At 42.6% G+C, this 25,727-nt stretch overlaps 1 protein-coding gene across 1 annotated transcript; it reads left to right on the top strand.

Moving 5' to 3' along the window:
• Positions 1-263: 263 nt before the first annotated feature.
• On the top strand, positions 264-25,199 carry DAD1 (defender against cell death 1). Its single transcript, XM_007100495.4, has 3 exons — positions 264-581; positions 12,071-12,245; positions 24,958-25,199. The coding sequence occupies exons 1-2, from the start codon at positions 371-373 to the stop codon at positions 12,199-12,201; spliced, it is 342 nt and encodes a 113-aa protein (XP_007100557.1). The 5' UTR covers positions 264-370; the 3' UTR covers positions 12,202-12,245; positions 24,958-25,199.
• Positions 25,200-25,727: the final 528 nt, after the last annotated feature.

Here is a 25,727-nt window from a genome sequence, read left to right as displayed (position 1 = left end):
AGAACGCTGTCTGCTGAAAAACTTCTTCCCCTCTTTCTCCCACACTATCTTGTTGCTGGAGCAACTGTGGGCGTCACCAACATGACGGCGGAAATAGCACAAAAAGATACACGTCTCCAGCTCACGGACAGATCCGTTGCGCAGGCGCATTAGCGTCCTCTGGCTGTAGTTCTCATTCTGTAGATATATTCTGCGTCTGCGCATTACTTGTTTCGTGCCTTGGCCGGCCTATACGCCTGCGCAAAGTAGCAAACTGGGGAGGGCGGAGCTGGGCTACTAGCGGTGCGCATGCGCCGACACTACATCCGGTGTGGTCGTCGGGTCCGCTAGGAGTTTGGGGTACGCCGGCCGGAATATCGAGCGTGTAGTCATGTCGGCGTCGGTGTTGTCGGTCATCTCGCGGTTCTTAGAAGAGTACTTGAGCTCCACTCCTCAGCGTCTGAAGTTGTTGGACGCGTACCTCCTGTATATACTGCTGACCGGGGCGCTGCAATTCGGTTATTGTCTCCTCGTGGGGACCTTCCCCTTCAACTCTTTCCTCTCGGGCTTCATCTCCTGTGTGGGGAGTTTTATCCTAGCGGGTAATGATTCTATAAGTGCTGTCAGTTATAATGTGTTACTTTGATGCGTGCTTTTATTCCCACAGTACTCGTCTCTCTATATGAGACCACCGCCTCGTGAAGTTGAGAGGAACCTGCATTGCCCTCTTTTTGTGAATGGGGAAATTGAGGCACATTCAGGTTGTCGTGCCTAATACCAAAGAGCCGCCGAGGAGGTGGGATTAAATCTGGAAACACCTTCATGTTGCTGTTCAACCTGGTGATCCACTTCACTTCATATTGGTCCATGGAAAACTCCCAACTTTCACTTAGCTTTAACACAACTTTGAAGTTGGTAAACTTTTAAAATGGAAAACCCAACTGTGAAGCTGTCATTTCACTATCCTGAAGTCAGTTTTCACTCACATAGGTCTATTTTAGCTTTATTATTCTGAATCCCAGCAAATTTGATACCTTGTAGACTGCCATATTTAACGAGAGCTGACTGTCCCCATATATTTTTGCCAGAATCTGACCTTTCTTGCTCAACAGGGATTCACTGAATACTGAGTCCAGGCTTGGCCCAGGGAGTGTTGGCCAGTACAGTTTATAGGTGGCTACCACATGAACTTTTCCAGTCATGGTATCACCTGCTGCATGACTTGGAAAACATGCCAAAATTCATGTTTTTTTTTTTCCCACGTGTGATCATCAACAGTCACATTGTAAATTGTATTTTGAATTTCATACAAGGTATGGTAAAAGCTTTGGGGATACACCTGGTATATGTTTCTTGTCCTCAACGAGTTTACAGTGTAATTGGGGCATAGACGAAATACAGTGTTAGAATTGTCTGGAGACTTCATTTACAGTGGAGTCTTAATTACAGCTTAAAGTTAGAAACCTATAGCATGCTTATTACACATTCAAATTGCTAGTTCAGACTCATGCCAGAGATACTCTGCCTTCTACTCTGTTTCTCAAGTTAAGATAAGTCTAAGGACTTAAGGACTAGTTCAGTAAGCCTGGCCTGGAGTTGCAGAGTTAAGCCTGTACATCTTTGAATTTTGGCTTAGATGACCAAGACCTGGTTCTTTGTAGCAGCATCCTGGTCTGCAGGAGTTTATATGTTATCATCATCAGATATACTACCCTCTTTGCTCTAGACTCCTCCTTCCTCCCCTAAAATACTGTTCATGACTAAGAATTTTATTAGCCAGACGGGAGAAGGAATCTATTTATTTATTTTTTATTTCTTTGGCTACCATGTGGCATGTGGGATCTTAGTTCCCTGACCAGGGATTGAACCCGCGCCCCCTGCATTGGAAGCACAGCATCTTAACCACTGGACTGCCAGGGAAGTCCCAGGAGAAGGAATCTTGAGAATGTCTGATTTTGTTTTCCAGGTCTGGAAAGAGTAGGAATAGGGCGGGGCCTAAAAGGTTATTAAAAAAACCAGCCTTCTCTGTGCTGAAGTCACCCTGGCTTCATAAGCTTCTAGGGTTAAGAATGACTTCTCAGGGCTATGTGGAAGAGTGGATTGCAGAAGAGTGGATGTGGACTGGAGTTGCAGATTATTGGTGTGATAAAAGTCAGAAGATTTTTTTTAGCAGATAATTTTTCCAGTGCCAAGTCTTTTTTTTTGAGGCTGTTGTGGCTGAAGTTGAATTGGCAGACCCCCTACTCTCCTCCTCAATGAGAAGTTGATGGCCTGTCATTGAACAGAATGCCTAGTGAAAGGGCACTTTAATAGTGAGGTCCTTTTGGGGGAGTCTGATGTCCATAGGTGTTGGATAATTGGTAATTGGGCCAGGGAAATGCAAGTTGCTTCAGGAAAAGACAGGATTCAAGACAATTCAGAGTTGCTGTGGAAGGGTATCATTTGCATTTCTTTTGACAGACTTGACCTTACTAAATCCACTGCTGCCATTTGTTAGCTCAGATGCTCAGCTGGATACTGTTTTTTTAAAAAAGTTTTGGCTGTTTTGGGTCTTTGTTGTGGTGTGTGGGCTTCTCATTGCGGTGGCTTCTCTTGTTGCGGAGCATGGGCTGTAGGTGCGTGGGCTTTGGTAGTTGTGGCGCGCGGGCCTAGTTGCTCCGCGGCATGTGGGATCTTCCCGGACCAGGGCTTGAACCTGTGTCCCCTGCATTGGCAGGTGGATTCTTAACCACTGCACCACCAGGGAAGCCCTGGATACTGGTTTTAATGGGAAGTTTTAAATTTGGAGTTTATCCTTTGTTCTGGTTGTTGGGAAGGGAAGGCTTGTACTTATTTATAGTGCTGAGGTTTCTAACTTCCCCGAGTTGTGTTTCCTATTGGAAGAGAACGGAGGAGGCCAGTTTGGCTGAGAAAGGGAATTGTAGGCGATTACGTTGAAGGATTAGGTAGTGCTGGATGCTAGAGCTTTGAGTGCCAGGCCAAGGAGTTTTATCCTGTAGGTAATAGGAATGCATCTAAGGATTAAAAAATTTTTTTAAATAGTTTTAGATTTAAGTAAAGGAGCGATTTAAATTGGTGTTAATGTGTAGGATGAATTGGAGGGAAAAGTTCTTAATTTCTTTTTTGGCAGTCTGTTCTCTTCCATTCCTTCTGCATGTGTTATGTAGCATATGTTCTTTGGAAATTGATTAGTACCTTTTAAACCGATATAGGATACTGTCACATTTTTTTAAAAGCCTGGTGTTATTTGGGCCTGATGAAAATGGTCTGTTTTCTTCTCTTCCCTCATGACCAGGAAACTTAACCATAGTTTCAAGGAGACAGAGGTAGAAAATTGCCATTGAGAAGTCTTTTTTTTTTTTTGGATCAACAGTTTACAGTATAGTAGGCTTTGAAAGGACTTCAGAGGTAGAATATTTTTCTTCTTTCAGACAGATTTTAAACATCCTCAGCAGCTGACTGTTTATCTTGTGGTTAAATCTCTCTAGAGGAGGACATCTGTCCCTTTTCAGAGTAGCGTGTCACTGTTGGCAGCCCTTCTAGTTTCCTTTTTTACCTAACTGAAATCCCTCTTTTTGCTCATTTAAAGTGCTATTTTGGAGGGATGAGTGGAAAACAATAAGACTGTCCTTAGAATAAATCTTTGATCTTGAAATCAGTTTTTAAGTCATTTCACAACTTTGATCTATTCTATTTTCTAATCTGTATGAAATATTTACGGATTAAAAAAAGTAGTTTTGTTCCCCCTAGTTTACAGATCCAAAAACAGTTTGAATCTGAAAGGCAAGGGGTCCTAATTCAGAGTGTTTTCTATCTCACAGGAGATCTTGGGCTGTGTGGACTGGGGTCCAGCATTTCTTTGGAAATTATCTATTAGATTTCTGGGCCCATAACTTATCCAGGAGATTGGAAGTTTGCCAGCCTTATGCCTGACAGTCCTGTTTCTAAACCTGGGAGATCTTGGGCTGTGTGGACTGGGTGGGGTCCAGCATTTCTTTGGAAATTATCTATTAGATTTCTGGGCCCATAACTTATCCAGGAGATTGGAAGTTTGCCAGCCTTATGCCTGACAGTCCTGTTTCTAAACCACTTTCATATCCATTGCTACCTTTTCATCCTCTGTCACTCAGACTCTCAATATCTCTTATCTGGACTACTGTAATCTTCCTTATTGATCTCTCACACTCTCATCTCTCTCCCTCCAGTCCATCTTCCACTATGTTTGCAGGCTTGATTTGACTTGCAAATCTGATTGTGCTACTCCCCACATAAAATTTGTCTGTACCCAAAGAGAAATTTAAAAAAATTTTAATGGCATAGAGGGTCTTTGATAATCCGGTCCCGGCCACATCTCCAGCTTCATCTCATCTCTGCCTCCTCTGTACTTTATATTCCAGCATTATTGAGTTACTTGTTATTCCCTGAACGTGCCGAGATGTCTTAAGCTATTTTACCTTTGTTTGACTGCCCAGAAAATTCCTTCACTTCTCAGCCATCTCAGCTCAAGTGCTGCTTCCATTTGAACCCTTCCCTGGCTCTTCAGATTTAGGTCTTTCTCCTGTATTCCTATTTCACTACACTCTCTGTCACTCAGACTCTCAATATCTCTTATCTGGACTACTGTAATCTTCCTTATTGATCTCCCACACTCTCATCTCTCTCCCTCCAGTCCATCTTCCACTATGTTTGCAGGCTTGGTTTGACTTGCAAATCTGATTGTGCTACTCCCCACATAAAATTTGTCTGTACCCAAAGAGAAATTTAAAAAAATTTTAATGGCATAGAGAGTCTTTGATAATCCGGTCCCGGCCACATCTCCAGCTTCATCTCATCTCTGCCTCCTCTGTACTTTATATTCCAGCATTATTGAGTTACTTGTTATTCCCTGAGTAATCTTCCTTATTGATCTCCCACACTCTCATCTCTCTCCCTCCAGTCCATCTTCCACTATGTTTGCAGGCTTGATTTGACTTGCAAATCTGATTGTGCTACTCCCCACATAAAATTTGTCTGTACCCAAAGAGAAATTTAAAAAAATTTTAATGGCATAGAGGGTCTTTGATAATCCGGTCCCGGCCACATCTCCAGCTTCATCTCATCTCCGCCTCCTCTGTACTTTATATTCCGGCATTATTGAGTTACTTGTTATTCCCTGAACGTGCCGAGATGTCTTAAGCTATTTTACCTTTGTTTGACTGCCCAGAAAATTCCTTCACTTCTCAGCCATCTCAGCTCAAGTGCTGCTTCCATTTGAACCCTTCCCTGGCTCTTCAGATTTAGGTCTTTCTCCTGTATTCCTATTTCACTACACTGTAGTGGTGTAGTGCTCTTTTCATCTCTGCATCCTCAGTGCTTAACACTATGTTAAATTGTGAGCATACCTATAATAAGTTAAGGAATATTGAGCTATTATGTGCCAGGTTCCCTGCCAGGGTACTGAGGATTTAACTGTGGAACGCGCAGACATGATCTCTACTCCCACAGAGTTTATAATCTAGTGGGAGATGCTGACAAGTAAACCTGGATATAGTGCTGTGATGGAGAAGTATTGGTGAGAATAGGAACACAAGTAGGCACTCACCCCTGCCCAGTGGTCCTGTAATACTTCCCTGATATGGTTGCTTTTCCAAAATATGCTTCATATTTTCTCCCTTCACTTTTATCTATATTTTCTCTTTTCCTTTATTCTCAGTTGATGATCTTGCTTTATTTTTTTTTTTGCTAAAAAAGAAATCCTTTCATCTTTCTACCAAGGAATCATAGCAACCCACCTACACATGGACCCCCTGCTCTTTGACTTATTTCTTGTAATGGTGGATGATATATCCCTTTCCTAGCAGAGGTCAGCTTCTTCACTTGTGCAGAGGATCCAGTCTTCTCTTGCTCACTCAGGGACTCAGCTTCTGTAATCATCCCTCCATTCTGCATCATTAATTTCTCTCTACTGGATCATTCCCGTCATACATACATGCTCTAATATCGTCCAATTAAAAAAATTAATTTGACTTCAGATACCCCTTCAGCTACTATTCCATGTCTTTCTGCTCCATCATCACAGAATTCCTTGAAAGAATAGTTGTCTAGTTGCTGTTTCTGCTTTCTCACTGTCCATTCATTCCTTAACCTCTTGGTGGTGGTCTGTCCCCACCACTACAGTGAAACTGCTCTTGCCATCTTGCCAGATCTAATGACCATGTACCTCACCTTGCCTGAATGCTCAGCAACATTTAGCACTTAACATAGTTGGCTGCTTCCTTCTGAGTGAGTGAAGTACTTTCTTCTCAAAGCTTTTGCAACGCTACACTTTACTGCTTGTTCCTTCTCACCTCATTGGTTTTTCCTTCCTACTGTTTGTGCTAGGTGCTTTTTGGTCTGAGGGCATGGTTCTAGACCTCTTCTCTGTGTTTCTTTCCCATATGTGAATTTAAATAATGTCTATATAACTACAACTACCACATTTATATTTTCAGTTTTGACCTATTCCCTGAATTCCAAATTAGTAAGTCCAGTTGCCTACTTGACATCTTCACTTGATGTCTAACACACAACTCCAGATTGAACCTTCCGGCCTAGCCATCTGCCTCTTCACTGGTCAGTACATGGTGTCAACTTCGGTTAAGTTGTTGAAGCCACAAATTTAGAAGGTTTTGTTTTTTTTGGCTGCTCGGCCCGTGGGATCCTAGTTCCCCGACCAGGGATTGAATTGAACCCGGGCCCTCGGCAGTGAAAGCTCAGAGTCCTAACCACTGGACTGCCTGGGAATTCCCTAGAAGGTTTTCTTGATTCCTTGATTTCTCTTATCTCCCACATCCATTACATCAGCAAGCCCTGTCTTCTCCAAAATACAGCCTGTATCTCTTGAGTTCTGTCCCTTTTTTTTTTTTGTGGTACGCGGGCCCCTCACTGTTGTGGCCTCTCCCCTCACGGGCCCAGCCGCTCCGCGGCATGTGGGATCTTCCCGGACCGGGGCACAAACCCATATCCCCTGCATTGGCAGGCGGATTCTCAACCACTGAGCCACCAGGGAAGCCCACTTCTCTCCCTTTTGACTACCATTACCTGAGCTCTTTGGCTCCTGCATGACTCTTCGGCTTCTTGAACTTTGCAAACCATTCTCCGCATTGCAGTTCTACCATCCTTAAAAATTTTAGATCAGGTTATTTTACTCATCTGCTCAAAACTTTGAAATATTGCTCCATTGTACTTAGAACTACATCCAGACTCTTTACTGAAGCTTACAAAGTCCCACTGATTTGGCCCTTGTCTCCCTCTTGCCCTTGATCCCTGCAGTCTGGTCAGTCTGACCAAGATTGTTCTTGCTATCTGGAATGCTCTGCCCCTATATCTTTGCATGGTTGGCTCCTGTCTTTCAAATTTTGGTCTTAAATAGCACCTTCTTAGAGAAGCCTTCTGTGACCACCAAATAAGAAATAGCTTCCCAGTCACTCTTTTATTACCTTGCTTTTCTTCATAGCGCATATCACTGCCTCATATTTCCTTGTTGTTTTCTCATTTATTATGTTTCTCTCCATTAGAGTGTAAGTTCCCTGGGAGCCAGACTCTTGTCTGCCTTGTTCTGTGCCATAGTCCTAGCACCTGGGACAGTGCATGGCGCATAGTAGATGCTCAGTAAATATTTTGCTGACTAAGTGAATATTTAAGGAGAAAAATTAGAACTGCTAAAATGGAGCAAGCTGCCTTAGGAGGTAGTACATTTCCATCTTTGGAAGTGCTCAGGAAGGACTGAAGGATCTTTTGTGGAGGAGCTTTTTCAACAGGTGTTCTTTGCCTTTTTTGAGAATTACAAACTGTCCAGAGCCTGTGTTACTGATAGAGGCGGCATATCCCTGCATCTGAGGGATTTGCTGACTGTCAGTAACACAGTCTCTGGATGGTTTGTATTTCTGCACCTGAGGATGACTTACCAGATTCTGGATATGGTGAGTATACTTTGGAACTATTCCCAGCTGATTCATGCAGCCTCCCCTGGCATGCCCATATCTGCCACCTCTTGGGTATTTTGTGCATTAGATGGGGTGTTGGTCTTTAGGACCTTCAGGGTCCTTTGCATCTCTGTGCAATTCTGATTCTTATGTTGTCATTGAAGCAACTTGGGTTACTATGATTATGATAATGATAACACATCAATTCATTTCTTTGTCTACCTTCATGGGGAGCTTCTCTTTCCTTTTGTCCCCTCATATTTCTCGAAGCACTACTCTACTCCCATCTTCCACCCCAATAGCTGCTGTTAATCGTGTTTGATACCTTTCTCCTGTGTGTGTGTGTGTGTGTGTGTGTGTGTACCTAATGACCAGTCTGCAGAAACTCTATGTCACTGAAAAAATCTCCAAATTCTAGGAAGGAGTTAGGTGTCACAAGCCTGCAGCAGCAGCCTACCTATTTGTTAAACCAAAGAGGTTGAGCAAATCAGAGTCTTAGAATATAGCTCTTAACCAGAGTTATACATAAAAATCATCTGGGAAACTTGAAAATTACTGATGCCAGGGCCCCAGAGATTCTAACAGGCTCCGGACGCGCAGGCTCAGCGGCCATGGCTCACGGGCCCATCTGCTCCGCGGCATGTGGGATCTTCCCGGACCGGGGCACAAACCCGTATCCCCTGCATCGGCAGGCGGATTCTCAACCACTGAGCCACCAGGGAAGCCCACTTCTCTCCCTTTTGACTACCATTACCTGAGCTCTTTGGCTCCTGCATGACTCTTCGGCTTCTTGAACTTTGCAAACCATTCTCCGCATTGCAGTTCTACCATCCTTAAAAATTTTAGATCAGGTTATTTTACTCATCTGCTCAAAACTTTGAAATATTGCTCCATTGTACTTAGAACTACATCCAGACTCTTTACTGAAGCTTACAAAGCCCCACTGATTTGGCCCTTGTCTCCCTCTTGCCCTTGATCCCTGCAGTCTGGTCAGTCTGACCAAGATTGTTCTTGCTATCTGGAATGCTCTGCCCCTATATCTTTGCATGGTTGGCTCCTGTCTTTCAAATTTTGGTCTTAAATAGCACCTTCTTAGAGAAGCCTTCTGTGACCACCAAATAAGAAATAGCTTCCCAGTCACTCTTTTATTACCTTGCTTTTCTTCATAGTGCATATCACTACCTCATATTTCCTTGTTGTTTTCTCATTTATTATGTTTCTCTCCATTAGAGTGTAAGTTCCCTGGGAGCCAGACTCTTGTCTGCCTTGTTCTGTGCCATAGTCCTAGCACCTGGGACAGTGCATGGCGCATAGTAGATGCTCAGTAAATATTTTGCTGACTAAGTGAATATTTAAGGAGAAAAATTAGAACTGCTAAAATGGAGCAAGCTGCCTTAGGAGGTAGTACATTTCCATCTTTGGAAGTGCTCAGGAAGGACTGAAGGATCTTTTGTGGAGGAGCTTTTTCAACAGGTGTTCTTTGCCTTTTTTGAGAATTACAAACTGTCCAGAGCCTGTGTTACTGATAGAGGCGGCATATCCCTGCATCTGAGGGATTTGCTGACTGTCAGTAACACAGTCTCTGGATGGTTTGTAATTCTGCACCTGAGGATGACTTACCAGATTCTGGATATGGTGAGTATACTTTGGAACTATTCCCAGCTGATTCATGCAGCCTCCCCTGGCATGCCCATATCTGCCACCTCTTGGGTATTTTGTGCATTAGATGGGGTGTTGGTCTTTAGGACCTTCAGGGTCCTTTGCATCTCTGTGCGATTCTGATTCTTATGTTGTCATTGAAGCAACTTGGGTTACTATGATTATGATAATGATAACACATCAATTCATTTCTTTGTCTACCTTCATGGGGAGCTTCTCTTTCCTTTTGTCCCCTCATATTTCTCGAAGCACTACTCTACTCCCATCTTCCACCCCAATAGCTGCTGTTAATCGTGTTTGATACCTTTCTCCTGTGTGTGTGTGTGTGTGTGTGTGTGTGTGTGTGTGTGTGTGTGTGTGTGTGTGTATGTATGCAGTTTAAGAGAAATCTGAAAGGGAATAATATTTTTGGCTTTTTTTCACTTAATGTATCTTAGACATCTTTACTGTCAATGTATAGCAGTGTATAGAATTAATCTCATTCTTTTGAATAATTGCATGGGATTTTATTGCATGTCTGTCGTGTAATTTATTTAAGTAATCCCCTTGATGTCATTTGGACTGTTTTCACTTTTTTTTTTTCAACTTTACGAACATGCTGTTAGAATGCCTTTGTTCTCTAAGATAAATTCTTTACTCAAAAGACATTTAAAATATAATAGATGTTGCCAGTTGCTCTCCCAAATGGGTGAACCAAGCAAGCTATACTCACCACAGTGGGATTTTAACTGGTCGCCCTTGCTTCAGTCAGTGTCCTTCATATTTTGAAGGGTTCAGGTGCCTGAAAAGATCCAGGGTTTTTCCACAGTGTTTGCATGTTTAAGCATAATGAAGATTCTCTTGCCATGGCGATGGACTCTGGAGAAGTAGTCTGGTAGTTTTTAAAAAAAAATTTGTTTATTTTTTATTTATTTATTTTTGGCAGCATTGGTTTTTCGTTGTCGCGTGCGGGCTTTCTAGTGGTGAGCGGGGGCTACTCTTCATTGTGGTGCGCGGGCTTCTCATTGCGGTGGCTTCTCTTGTTGCAGAGCACGGGCTCTAGGTTCACGGGCTTCAGTAGTTGTAGCATGTGGGCTCAGTAGTTGTGGCTTGCGGGCTCTAGAGCGCAGGCTCAGTAGTTGTGGTGCACGAGTTTAGTTGCTCTGCAGCATGTGGGATCTTCCTGGACCGGGGCTCGAACCCATGTCCCCTGCATTGGCAGGCGGATTCTTAACCACTGTGCCACCAGGGAAGCCCAGTCTGGTAGTTCTCTGACCTTTGGGTTAGATCTCAGTCTGTTGCCTTTTCTTGGTTAGTGATGGAATGGATGCTAGCCTGAAGCAAATTCGCGTTAAGTAGTGTAATCATTTGTCACAGGTATAAAGGTATTTTGGAAAAGTGTATTCCTAGAGCTTTCTTTTCATGTCAAATGGTGACTGTGGCTATGGTATCAGGTTGGAATCTTCAAGGGTACAGAGTGTGGTAGTGGAGAGTTCTCTGTCAAAGTCATGTAACTTAGATCTCTTGCCTTTTTTGAGACAAAGTTCTTGTCTTTCTCAAGACAAGAACTTTGAGATCAAAGATTATCTACAGTTGTGAGGTCCTCATGGATAAGCATCTCTGCTGTCTAATATACACATTCTATTGGAAATAATTCACAATTTTATAACTTTTGGTCATTCAGCCTAGCCCCTTTGTTACTGCCTCAACTACATCTTGATCTAGGTATAATTATAAACTTAATTCGGGAGATAAGAGAGTGCTAAAGATTTTTTGGTTTTATATCAATATTTTTTTTTTCTAAGTAAGCCTTTGGTTTTTAGCCTAACTCTGAGAAGTCGTATTGTTCCCTTAAACAATTAACAGCATAAAATTTGTGTACAACTTGATGAACTTTTAAATTCACCCTTTTAGCCACCACCAGATTAGGATATAGAACATTATCAGTACCCTAGAGGCCTCTCCTCCTGCCTTCCCAGTCATCTCCTGTGAACGATAAAAACCACTGTCCTGATTTGTATTACTGTAGATTGGTTTTGGCCAGTTTTAAGCTTTATATAAGTAGAATCATAAAGCATGTATTTTTTGGCATCTGGATTATGTTGCTCATCATGATATTTGCCGAATTCATCCATGTTGTGAAGTTCTTTTTCATTGCTATATGGTATTCTATTGTATGCATATGCCATAATTTACCCATTTTACTGTTTTTTTTGGCTTGTGGGATCTCAGTTCCCCAACCAGGAATTAACCCGGGCCCCTGTCAGTGAAAGCGCCGAGTCCTAACGACTGGACCGCCAGGGAATTCTCCCCATTTTACTGTTGATAGACATTAGATTGCTTCAAGTTGGGGGCCACCATGGGTATCATTCCTGTATGTGCCTTTTGATGGACTTACGTATCATTTCTGCTGGAACAGAATTGTTGGGTCAGAGGGTATGTGTGTGTGCATTAGTCATACTTGTTTCATACTTCTTGATAATCACTTTTGTGTTTTTCTTCTTGTACAGTTTGTCTGAGAATACAGATCAACCCACAAAACAAAGCGGATTTCCAAGGCATCTCCCCGGAGCGAGCCTTTGCTGATTTTCTCTTTGCCAGCACCATCCTGCACCTTGTTGTCATGAACTTCGTTGGCTGAATCATTCCCATTTACTTAATTGAGGCGTAGGAGACTAGAAGAATGTAAGTGATGATCTTAGTGCTTGTCACATAGTGTTGGTTTTAGAAACAGAAATCAGAGGGGCTGGTTTTGATCATGGTTGTCAGAGTTCCCATATTGTTGATAAGATGTTTGCAGAATTTTCCATATTGGTCTACAAAGTATGTGTTAACATAATGATTCATCAGTGCTGCTGCTCTTGGTCGTTGCCTTCTCTTCTCACTATTCTGCAAATCATTAAGATGACAGAAAATGAGAGTTTGCTTGTAGCTAATACATTAATTTCTGCACCAATAACTCCATGAAAATAACTCTGAGATCTTGGAAGAGACGTAAATTGTAGGTTTTGCTTTTAGATTAGCTCTATAATTTTTTTTCTGATTTTGATCTCGGATGACTTCAAATGCTGGGCCATTGTCCCCATAGTACCTAGTATAGTGCTTACACCTGATAGACATCCAGCATATGCTGAATGAATGACGATGGCTGCTTGCTTATATATGTACTAAATTAAAAATTAATGGGAGAATTGGATTAGCTTGGGAGAACACTTTAACATATAGGATGAGATGCCATTTGGTCATTTGCCAGTTTTCTTTTTTTAGCAATATAGCTCTTTTTTTTTTTTTTTTAAGTAAACTCATATAGAATCTCAGCAGTGGAGCTGAGTTGTTCTGATTGACAGAAGTTGAAAAGCCCTCTTTGCTTGGGCTCTCCATGTGTGGTATGCTCTCCCCTCCATCCTTCCCTCCTAAGCAGAATCCTAAAAGCTCTGAGAAGTACTTGACTCTCTCTCTGTCTGTGTGTGTATGTATATATATATATTATTTATTTATTTATTTATTTGGCCGTGCTGCACGGCATGCAGTATCCTAGTTCCCTGACCAAGGATGGAACCCATGTCCCCTGCCTTGGAAGTGCGGAGTCTTACCTACTGGACCACCGGGAAGTCCCTTGACTCTATCTTAAAACTTATTACAGAGGTCCAGAACAATCCACTGGCTTTCCCTGGCCACATAGCTAAGTGGAAGCAGCGTAGTGCTTTAGTCCAGTGGTGCTCTTGGCCTAGTGCTCTTTCAGTATCCCGTGTTGCTCACTGATGAATGAATGCACTCTATTCTTTGCCTTTCTCCTACAAAATTAAATGTTGCTATTACTGGGGTAGAGAAATGAGAACCTTAGGAAATTTACACTCTTTGGGGGAAGGATATCCCAGGACCAACCTCTTTCTATCACAGCTTGGAAAGCTATCATTTTTGTACTAATCAGAAATCTAACATAAGAGAGCAACCATGGACAAAGTGAATGCAATAATATGACAAGGACTTTACTTCAGTTTCTAGCATGAATCAGTTACTTAATATATTACATAAATCCTTTCCATAGATATTGTCTCAAAAACAGTACTGTTCAGGTAAGGTTTCATTTTTGGCAGTAAGTTGACAGAGGTGGTTTATATCAGTGAAGGAGGTTGTGAACCACTTCTTTCTACTATCTTAATACAGTTGAACGTTTTGGAGACCCAATCGGGACTTGAGTTGTTCCCCCATGTGCTAGTCAATGCCTTGATCCTGGGAACACAAAGAAAAGTAAAATGTGGCTGCCTTCAAGCAGTGAACAGTCTAGAAGGGGAGAAGGGCATGTAAACACAGCAGTTAGAGCCACGCTAAAGACCTGAACAAAGTGCTGTGGTGGTCCAGAGAACTGGGCCGCCATGCCATCTGGGAGCAGAGGCCGCAGACAACGTGCCTGACCAATGACAGCTTCTTGAGTACAGCTAGAAATTTCACCCACCAGCATTGACCTGCGAACATCCTGAGTAACCCTTGGGCTCTGATAGTAACCTTGCTGGAAAGGTCATAAGTCTTCTGATTGCCCTACTCTAAATTTTTAGTTAACTTTTTCTAGATGAGTCATGTTGTATGCTTTAACAAGGGGACAGAGCAAACGGTTCAAGGATGTTTGTTCTCTAGGATCAGGGAGATACCAAATCATGAAAAATAATTTCCTAGGGCTGTTGTGATTAGAGGAGGACTCTGCAGCAGAGAGGCTAGTATTTCAAAATCATGACAAAAACAGAGACAAAAAAGCAGGCTCAGCAGAAACTGCATACTGCAGACCCTATTAACGATCTAGGGCCACCTGCTCAACTGGGAATTATGGGCCCAAGGTATAGCACAATCTTCCAATCTCAGATTGCATTGTTAAATCATTCTATAGAGAGTATATTCGTAGTGAAATTCTTCTGTGGGGGACTCCCCGGGGGTTTTTCATAGAGATCATTTGTGAAATGATCACAATTTGACATATACCGTACCGTCCTGCCCTCAATTTTCAAGTATACATTTATTTGCCCTTTTTCTGTGCTTCTTACTCAGTTCTATGTGCAGTGTGCTAAAACACTTTTAAAATGGTTTTCGAGGGCTTCCCTGGTGGCACAGTGGTTGAGAGTCCGCCTGCCGATGCAGGGGACATGGGTTCGTGCCCCGGTCCGGGAAGATCCCACATGCCGCGGAGCGGCTAGGCTCGTGAGCCATGGCCACTGAGCCTGCGCATCTGGAGCCTGTGCTCCGCAGCGGGAGAGGCCACAACAGTGAGAGGCCTGTGTACCGCAAAAAAAAAAAAAAAAAAAAAAAAAAAAAGGTTTTCGAGTGAGTTTTCAATATCAACTCAGAAGGTAGAACAAAACAGATTGAATAGTCTCCATATTTGACAAGTATGTTGAGAGTTAGGTATAAAAAGAATAAACATCTATAGCTTACTGCTCTTGTGTGAATTTGGGGGTGACATTTAAAACCAGCAGCTACTGTGAAAAAGCATATCAAAAGAAAATGTCACTGAGTTAAAGAAATTTATTCCAGGAGAAGTAAGGAAGTTAACAGATAGTGCTCACGTGGGCCAGGCTTTAAGTTTTATTTTATTTTCAAAACAACCTTATGAGGATAGTCTTGGTAATTCCACTTACAGATGAGAAACTGAGGTTCAAAGAACCTTGCTGGAGATCTTTTAACTCTAATAATCCAGTCTGATGTCAAAAAATTATTTTAATATCTGTTTTTGCTTAAAGTTGCTTATTATAAAGTATTTGACAATTGCAGAGTTAAAGAAATGTGTTTAAAAAGTTACCACAGGGACTTCCCTGGCAGTCCAGTGGTTAGGACTTTGCCTTCCAATGCAGGGGGTGCTGGTTTGATCCCTGATCAGGGAGCTAGGATCCTACATGCCTCGCAGCCAAAGAACCAAAACGTAAAACAGAAACAATATTGTAACAAATTCAGTAAAGACTTTAAAAATGGTCCACATCAAAAAAGAAAAAAAGTTACCACAGTTATTTTTATCACCATCCTTTCCTTTATTACTTACTTTCTTTGCTTGTATGACAATTTAAAAAATACAGAAAAGTACAGAGAAGAATATAAAAAACACCGCCGTGTATCCACCACCTGGAATGAACAGGTTTTGAACAGATTAAGCATTGTAGATTGAGCTGAAGTTCCTTTGAATCCCTCCAGTCCCCATTCCTTCCCTCTGCTGTAAGGCTTGACCGTCTTCATGGCAGTTTTGTTCAGCTAGGACTATTGTAAAACCTACATCTGTTAACACAGCCTTTTCCAAACTTCAGACTTTTGTGGCCTCCTGAAAACGTGTCCAGAGATGGCAGTGTGAGAAACCTGTGGTAAAAGTTAGCTGTTCAGTTGGCAGCACTGGTATAAGTGACTATGCCAGTGGTCAAGAATAGACTCATAGGGGCTTTCCCGGTGGTGCAGTGGTTAAGAGTCTGCCTGCCAATGCAGGGGACACTGGTTTGAGCCCTGGTCCGGGAAGATCCCACATGCCGCGGAGCAGCTAAGCCCGTTGCACCACAACTACTGAGCCTGCACTCTAGAGCCTGCGAGCCATAACTACTGAAGCCCGTGCACCACAACTACTGAAGCCCGCACTCCTAGAGCCCGTGCTCTGCAACAAGAGAAGCCACCACAATGAGAAGCCCGCGCACTGCAACGAAGAGTAGCCCCTGCTCGCTGCAACTAGAGAAAGCTCGTGTGCAGCAACGAAGACCCAACATAGCCAAAAAAAATAAATAATAAAAAAAGAGAAAAGAATAGACTCATAATGTTTTTTAGATTATCATAAAAATGAAAATGCAAATAGATAACTAATAAGAACCTGCTGTATAAAAACAATAAAATAAAATTCAGAAAAAAATGAAAATGCAGGGCTTCCCTGGTGGCGCAGTGGTTGAGAGTCCGCCTGCCGATGCAGGGGACACGGGTTCGTTCCCCGGTCCAGGAAGATCCCACATGCCGTGGAGCGGCTAGGCCCGTGAGCCATGGCTGCTGAGCTAAAAAAAAAAAAAAAAAAAGAATCCGCTTGCCAAGGCAGGGGACACGGGTTCGAGCCCTGGTCCGGGAAGATCCCACATGACGCGGAGCAACTAAAGCCTGTGCGTCACAGCTACTGAGCCTGTGCTCTAGAGCCCGTGAGCCACAGCTACTGAAGCCCTTGCGCCTACAGCCGCTGCTCTGCAACAAGAGAAGCCACCGCAACGAGAAGCCCACGCACTGCAACGAAGAGTAGCCCCTGCTTGCCGCAGTTAAAGAAAGCCTGTGCGCAGCAAAGACCTAACGCAGCCAAAACTAAAATAAATAAATCAATTTATTAAAAAAAATGAAAATGCAAAAGTGAAAAATGCTCCTAGTGAGCTTCTGAGTTGGGAGAATCCATGCACACCTAAAGTGATGATCAGTGTTTGGCACTTAGGTGGCAGTAATCTGTTTTGAATGAATGCATTATATAGAAGTTCAGTAGGTTTAAATATTTAAAGATTTACATACTATCTGTAAATATTTCCTGTTTTGTTTTTTCATGTCTCCTTGTGAAATTCTTTTCAGAAAATGTCAGCCTATCTCAGGTGTTCTGAAGGGAATTGAAGAAAAGAGGGACTTAGCTACATTGGGTCACAGCTTGGGAAGGAAAGTTCCTGATGACTGGGCCCTGGATCAGAGGGAGAAGTGAACAGGGCTTTGACAAGGGGACAGACCTGAGCTTGGAAGTATGCTCAGCCTGAGGGCGATTGTTTGCCACCAGGTTGTGCTGAAACCTTGTTAGTGTTGCTTTGTTTTTATGGTGGAGGCTGTTCTCCCACAGATCTTTAAAAATTCGTAGTGTTTAATCCCGGCTGGAGCGAGGGCGCTACAGGGCTGGGCAGAACATAACTGACAAACAGTACTATTTCAAACAAGCAGTTGCCGTTGGCTTTTTGAATTCATCAGTAAAGTACTGTAGTAATCTAGAAAGTTACCTCTGGAAGGGGATCTAAATGTTATTTCTTAGGTGCTACTGCCACCCAGTGGCTTGTACATTTCATTGCTGAGAGAAGGTACTACAAAGCCCAAGAGAAGCTGAGTTTGGGGGAAGAAACCACAGATACCTTTGTGATAAAACCTAGTTTCTTTCCAGTCACAGGAGGGCAGCAGAGGTCCAAGCGGGCCTAGGTGTTGGGTGGGGCTTGCTTTACATTCTGGCCAGAGGTGGGCGGTGTCAGGCTCAAAAGGGCATGCAACCTTTGTCACCTAGGGAAGACCAAGTGCACGGTGACCCAGAGATTGACCTTTTATTTCCTTTTCTGATCTGTTAGTTCGAGAGCTCTCTTTCCGGTTTCTTGTAGACCTGTTTTTGCTCTCAGCATGACCTCCTGCTGGCAGTCATCTTTAATTTTGGGGGATGGGGGGGTTAGTTTCCATTTCATTTTCTCTGTGACATTTCACCTTATATTGAATTAGGTTTAGCCGCCAGATAAGTTCTCAAAAAGGGAACTACTCTAAATTTGTAGAAGGTATTTTGAGTTAGCATAATCTTTTCTCAACCCCCTTTTTTTTCCTGGTTGGAGGGTGAGATTCTTTACTTATTCTTAAAACCTTGAATCTGTTTATTTTATTTACAAAAAACCCAAATAATTGATGATTCTTGAATTGGTGATTGTGCGGGTGAGATTCTTTACTTATTCTTAAAACCTTGAATCTGTTTATTTTATTTACAAAAAACCCAAATAATTGATGACTCTTGAATTGGTGATTGTGCTCTATTTGGTATTTGGTTCATTTAAAACTACCAAAAAGAAAAAGAGAGAGAGAAAAAGAATAAAAGAGAATATCGAGTAGATTTGTTTTTTTTTTTAAATTTGGCCAAGCTTTGCATTTTGCAGGTTCCTAGTTCCTTGACCAGGGATGGAACCCGGGCCCCAGCAGTGAAAGTGCTGAGTCCTAACCACTGGACCGCCAGGGAATTCCCATAGATTTGTATTTATGAAGTTCATTCCCTGCCTTAGTTTCTCTAGCCTTGCAGCTCAGATGATTCCGACTGCAAGTCATCCTGCCCCCAGGTTGCATAAGACCCTCTTCTTGGGGCCTTCATGGTCCACTGTGCATGCCCCTAACGCTGCACTTACCACATGGTTATGAAACCATTCATTTTCCTGTCTCTCCCACTGGACTGTTAAATTCCCAGAGGGTGGGGACCTCAGAGCTTAGCACAGGGCTAACGGTCACAGTGCATGTTTGTTGAATGAGTGTATGAATGAGTAAATCATTTTCAGCTGCAACAAAGTGCTGTATAAAATAGCTGTATCATTAGTGATGTGGATGCTAAGATACGAGGAAAGTGCTGGGGAAGAAAGATGCCAAGGGAACAATTCACACGAGGAACGGTGGAGTGGGGCACGAGCGTGAGGCTAGAAGTCGGAAGACCTGTGTTGTAGACTTTGCTGTGTTGTTAACTAGTTGAATGGAGAAATCAGCTTGTCGTTGAGCCCTAATTTCCCTATGTGCACAGGGAGGGGATTGGCCTGGATGGTCATTAGAGTCTCTTGGCAGCTGTTAAAGCCTCTGATTAATAGTATTCATGATAGTCCCATTGTGTTTGAGGAGGATCATGCTGTTTGTGTGGATCCTCAATTGAGCTTTGCTTTTTTTTTTCTTCTTGCTTTTTACCTTCAGTTGTTGCTTTTTATCTATATTACCAGGTTTTCATCATCCATCAAAAGTGCGATTGTCTGTAACAAAATGCATGGTGTTTGTATAAGGCCTTTTACAAAATTAGACAACATTTATCAAATGTTTTACAGTTATCACATAACCAGGCTTGCAGGACTCACACTCCACATGCACTTTTAGAAAAAAAAATTATTTATTTATTTATGGCTGCGTTGGGTTTTCGTTGCTGTGCACGCGCTTTCTCTAGTTGTGGCGAGTGGGGGCTACTTTTTGTTGCGGCGCGTGAGCTTCAGTAGTTGTGGCTCGCGGCTCTAGAATGCAGGCTTGGTAGTTGTGGCGCACACGCTTAGTTGCTCTGCGGCATGTGGGATCTTCCCGGACCAGGGCTTGAACCCGTGTCCCCTGCATTGGCGGGTGGATTCTTAACCACTGTGCCACCAGGGAAGTCCCCACATACACTTTTACACACATCAACCCACGTCATCCTCACGGCCCACCCTGTGATGGAGGTAGACAAATAGTAGTGTTACCGTTCTGTACATGAGGTAATTAAAGCTTGGTGAAATTTTAAGTTGACTTGTCCAGGGCCTGGAACTAATAAGTGACTGGGTGGGAACTCAATAACAGATACTTTGACTTCATACTTTTATATTCTTGCCTCTCTATTATGTTCAAAGACTTATTTCAAACAAGCAGTTGCCGTTGGCTTTTTGAATTCATCAGTAAAGTACTGTAGTAATCTAGAAAGTTACCTCTGGAAGGGGATCTAAATGTTATTTCTTAGGTGCTACTGCCACCCAGTGGCTTGTACATTTCATTGCTGAGAGAAGGTACTACAAAGCCCAAGAGAAGCTGAGTTTGGGGGAAGAAACCACAGATACCTTTGTGATAAAACCTAGTTTCTTTCCAGTCACAGGAGGGCAGCAGAGGTCCAAGCGGGCCTAGGTGTTGGGTGGGGCTTGCTTTACATTCTGGCCAGAGGTGGGCGGTGTCAGGCTCAAAAGGGCATGCAACCTTTGTCACCTAGGGAAGACCAAGTGCACGGTGACCCAGAGATTGACCTTTTATTTCCTTTTCTGATCTGTTAGTTCGAGAGCTCTCTTTCCGGTTTCTTGTAGACCTGTTTTTGCTCTCAGCATGACCTCCTGCTGGCAGTCATCTTTAATTTTGGGGGATGGGGGGGTTAGTTTCCATTTCATTTTCTCTGTGACATTTCACCTTATATTGAATTAGGTTTAGCCGCCAGATAAGTTCTCAAAAAGGGAACTACTCTAAATTTGTAGAAGGTATTTTGAGTTAGCATAATCTTTTCTCAACCCCCTTTTTTTTCCTGGTTGGAGGGTGAGATTCTTTACTTATTCTTAAAACCTTGAATCTGTTTATTTTATTTACAAAAAACCCAAATAATTGATGATTCTTGAATTGGTGATTGTGCTCTATTTGGTATTTGGTTCATTTAAAACTACCAAAAAGAAAAAAAGAGAGAGAGAGAAAAAGAATAAAAGAGAATATCGAGTAGATTTGTTTTTTTTTTTTAATTTGGCCAAGCTTTGCATTTTGCAGGTTCCTAGTTCCTTGACCAGGGATGGAACCCGGGCCCCAGCAGTGAAAGTGCTGAGTCCTAACCACTGGACCGCCAGGGAATTCCCATAGATTTGTATTTATGAAGTTCATTCCCTGCCTTAGTTTCTCTAGCCTTGCAGCTCAGATGATTCCGACTGCAAGTCATCCTGCCCCCAGGTTGCATAAGACCCTCTTCTTGGGGCCTTCATGGTCCACTGTGCATGCCCCTAACGCTGCACTTACCACATGGTTATGAAACCATTCATTTTCCTGTCTCTCCCACTGGACTGTTAAATTCCCAGAGGGTGGGGACCTCAGAGCTTAGCACAGGGCTAACGGTCACAGTGCATGTTTGTTGAATGAGTGTATGAATGAGTAAATCATTTTCAGCTGCAACAAAGTGCTGTATAAAATAGCTGTATCATTAGTGATGTGGATGCTAAGATACGAGGAAAGTGCTGGGGAAGAAAGATGCCAAGGGAACAATTCACACGAGGAACGGTGGAGTGGGGCACGAGCGTGAGGCTAGAAGTCGGAAGACCTGTGTTGTAGACTTTGCTGTGTTGTTAACTAGTTGAATGGAGAAATCAGCTTGTCGTTGAGCCCTAATTTCCCTATGTGCACAGGGAGGGGATTGGCCTGGATGGTCATTAGAGTCTCTTGGCAGCTGTTAAAGCCTCTGATTAATAGTATTCATGATAGTCCCATTGTGTTTGAGGAGGATCATGCTGTTTGTGTGGATCCTCAATTGAGCTTTGCTTTTTTTTTTCTTCTTGCTTTTTACCTTCAGTTGTTGCTTTTTATCTATATTACCAGGTTTTCATCATCCATCAAAAGTGCGATTGTCTGTAACAAAATGCATGGTGTTTGTATAAGGCCTTTTACAAAATTAGACAACATTTATCAAATGTTTTACAGTTATCACATAACCAGGCTTGCAGGACTCACACTCCACATGCACTTTTAGAAAAAAAAATTATTTATTTTTTTACGGCTGCGTTGGGTTTTCGTTGCTGTGCACGCGCTTTCTCTAGTTGTGGCGAGTGGGGGCTACTTTTTGTTGCGGCGCGTGAGCTTCAGTAGTTGTGGCTCGCGGCTCTAGAATGCAGGCTTGGTAGTTGTGGCGCACACGCTTAGTTGCTCTGCGGCATGTGGGATCTTCCCGGACCAGGGCTTGAACCCGTGTCCCCTGCATTGGCGGGTGGATTCTTAACCACTGTGCCACCAGGGAAGTCCCCACATACACTTTTACACACATCAACCCACGTCATCCTCACGGCCCACCCTGTGATGGAGGTAGACAAATAGTAGTGTTACCGTTCTGTACATGAGGTAATTAAAGCTTGGTGAAATTTTAAGTTGACTTGTCCAGGGCCTGGAACTAATAAGTGACTGGGTGGGAACTCAATAACAGATACTTTGACTTCACACTTTTATATTCTTTCCTCTCTATTATGTTCAAAGACTTTTGGATGATGAATATATACATTTTGTTAGAAGGTTTCCATTAACAGTATTAAACTTGCTTCTCTTTTTTAAATGGGAAAAACTTAGGAGAGGTTGATAAGAAAGGATGAAGACAGGCTATCTAAAATGTTTCTGCAAAGTTGGTCATCTTTAGTATGATCTGGAAGAAGTGGAGGAGAATGCAGATCAGGAGACCCGACTTTATCCAGAGAGCGTGACCCTGGGCCGGCGCTGTCCAGTAGGACTTTGCATTTTGCAAATCTAAGTCTGCACTGCCAAATACGGTAGCTACTAGCCACATGTAGTTATTGAACATTTGAAGTGTGGCTAAGTGAGGCACTGCATTTTTCATTTTATTTACTTTTAACTCAGCTTAAATAGTCACCTGTGGCGTGGTGTTGGACAGCACAGCTCTGGACAAATCTGTCAAACTCTCAGATGATGGTTTCCTCATCTGTAAGACTGAGAGGATTGGACAAGCTGATCTCTATAGCTCCTTTCATTTTCAGATCCGTGCCTTCTGAAATTGTAGTGATTCACATTGAGTTCTGAACCTAGAGTTTCTGCAGAATGGTCTTTGATTCACATTTTCTCTAACTGCAGTTTTAATTGGGTGGCCAGGATCTAGGATGAGATGGATTTTAAGGAAAATCAGTATTTGAGCATATCTGCTCAGTGCTGGTGTCTGAATAGAGATGGTGCTGGGGAAGCAGATTCCAAACAGAAATGACCCTGTCTGGCATCATCTTTTGTGTCTCTACAGAGAGTAATTCTTTTTAACAGTTCTTTGTGTTGTGCCTTGCTTTCTCTTAAGATGATGAGAACAGGCTGATCGAATGGTGCTGTCTTTCCTGCTTGGGTGAATAGACTGAAGAAGTCATGCTAACTCTTCTTAGTAGGTGTCTTCCACTTTGCATGTCTTGATATCAGGGGAGGAAATTTTATTTGTCAGTTTCCTGAAACCTTTATCCCCTGGTTAACGGTTGAAATCATTCTTCTGAGCTGGTGAATAGTCCAATTGTGTTGAGCTAATATTTCAAAGACTCCTAGAACCTCTGCTTTTAGAGTACTGTCTGGTAGATATATTTTTGCCTTAAAAGAAAGGAGCAGATCTATGTAAATAGGAATTTTCTGAAAACCATTGTCAAAGAGATTTACTCTCATGAGTCACTTTTTGCCTTTTAGTTGGACCAATCCCAGTGCCTTAGATTAAGATGTTTTATTGTCATAGGATCTCAAAACTTGACTTTTGTACTGAACGAGGATTTCTTTTATAATTCTCATCGTGTCAGGCTCTTCACTGAAGTGGCCCTGTGCTCTATTCCTCTCTCACCTTGGCCGTTAGAACTGTGTTGTATTAGTTGAACTAATACTCTCAAAACTTGACTTTTGTACTGAACGAGGATTTCTTTTATAATTCTCATCGTGTCAGGCTCTTCACTGAAGTGGCCCTGTGCTCTATTCCTCTCTCACCCTGGCCGTTAGAACTGTGTTGTATTAGTTCATAGTCTGTTGTCAGAGAGTTTGCTTTAAGACATTTGATGGAGTGAATAGGTTCGTTTTAATAGGTCTGTTTGTTCTTATTTGTCACTGTGGTCACTTTTGCTCCCTGTTTTTGCTCTTTGTTTTACATATTTCTCATAATTCCACTGATGCAGGAATGTTCTGCAATTATGTAGCATTTCTCTTTCATTGTTAGTGGAATAAAAGCAATCTGGCTAGAAGTCTAAGATCTTTCCTCTAAACTCTGATGCTAGAATCTCCAGGTCACCTGAACCAATGCACAAAATAAGGTGGTGCCCTTTCACCTACTGGTGTAGCCCAGCTCTTCTGCAACATAGTGTTTCCCAACCTTTCTCATCTTCACACATAGAAGATGACAATATTTTTATGGCACACTGCAGGAAAATGGGCTGCTTGTGGTTGGAGACATTGGGGCCCCTAGGGCCAAGGGGTCACCTTCTGGCCACACTGTTGGAGCACACCAGGTGGGCAGCCCTCCTAGAGGTGTGAGAAGGGAAGTCCTGTGTTTACAGGGCAGGGCTGGGCTCCACCTCACAGCTTACAGTCAGTCCCATCTGACTCTGGCAGCTGTGTGGCCTCTTCTCTTGGGGTTACTCCCCACCTCCTTCTTGCCAAAAATAATCTTACTGTTAAATGAAAACAAAATTATTTCTTCTGTTTTGGTCCTTCGTTAAATCTGAGATTGGGAATCTTTCTCTACTTTCTTTCGGATTCTGCCTTCTTCCACTCCCCCTACGCCGCCCCCCAAACTGGAAGTTAGTGCTTTGTAAGCTTTCTAAATCCAGAAAAGCTCTTTAGGCTAAGTTGCAATCCTCTCACCACAAAGAGGGTTTGTGGATCAGAGAGGTCAGAGTGACTTTTGTAAAGTCAGGCAGCTAATTAATTGCAGAGGTGGCGTTAGAACCCACGGCTACAGTTCTGAGTCAGTTATGCCTTCGTGTGCTTGGAATTCAGATTTGAGCATTAATTTTTATGGATATCTCTATAAAATGTTCAGTGAAAAAATTTGCTTTATTCTGGTTGTTCTAACCTGGCTTAAATACTGTCCAGAATTTGTGAACCCCATAACTGCCTTTGTCTTTACGGGTTTAGAATTTAGATAGAATTCGAGACCCTGTCTGTAGCTTATCACAAAACATTTTTAGAAACCTTGAGTATCTCTTCTTACCTTTCTGCTTCTTTCTTAAAGGTTCACTTTTTGATTTCCCCTGGATAAGAAGAGCTCTTGAGATGGCAGTTTTTTGGACACACGGATTTACTTCAGATTTATGCTTACTACCGACTGATTTGGGATGCGGTTGGAGAGCCCAGAGAGTTCGCAGGCTTCCGTGTCAGAACAACTTGGTAATGAGCATTTATTAGCAACAGCCTCTGCCTTCCATGAAGTGTAACCTTTTTGCCTTCCAAATTAAAAAGCTCCATGCCACTCCTTCTTCTGCCTCTGGCTCTGTTTTTTGTTTTTATTCTTTATTGGTATGAAAGTCCTTTTTTTCCTTCAATCCTCTGTGCAGAGCTCTTTAGGAGTTGATAACTTGCAACTGTGAATCTACCTCCATGTTTTCATTAAGTGTATTTGAAGTTAATGACAAAAGGCAGGGCTGACAACCCTGGGAAACCACAGTCCTTTGTCTTTTCCCTGGAGCTGGTAATCCCTTACTAATCCTTCAATTGTTGCGGGTGGTTCCGCTCTTATGACACAATGCTTCCTGGAACTGCATCATTAAGCACTTTGTGAGAAAAGTGTGTGCTTCCCCATTTATATCTGTTTCAACGTGATTTAGCGGTGAAAAGGGAAATATGTATCTCTTAGACCGTGTAAGAAGAGTGCCAAAAGTGGGGTTTGTATATATGCTTACTTATAGGAGACACTACTTTCCAAACCACCTTCACAAATATTCTCTCATTTTGTTCTTACCATTATCTCAGGGGTTCCAGTCCTCATTAGATAGATGAAGAAAT

Source organism: Physeter macrocephalus, chromosome 11, assembly GCF_002837175.3.
Source record: "Physeter macrocephalus isolate SW-GA chromosome 11, ASM283717v5, whole genome shotgun sequence".
NCBI lineage: Eukaryota > Metazoa > Chordata > Mammalia > Artiodactyla > Physeteridae > Physeter > Physeter macrocephalus.
Note: the sequence above shows the minus strand (reverse complement) of the source record. Positions and strands in the feature narration are given on the sequence as shown.

What these genes read in the sequence shown, in the direction of transcription:
- DAD1 (XM_007100495.4), top strand. Translation starts at nt 371, where the DNA reads ATGTCGGCGTCGGTGTTGTCGGTCATCTCGCGGTTCTTAGAAGAGTAC. An exon ending in GGGGAGTTTTATCCTAGCGG is followed by an intron (nt 582 to 12,070) that starts GTAATGATTCTA and finishes CTTCTTGTACAG; the next exon opens with TTTGTCTGAGAATACAGATC.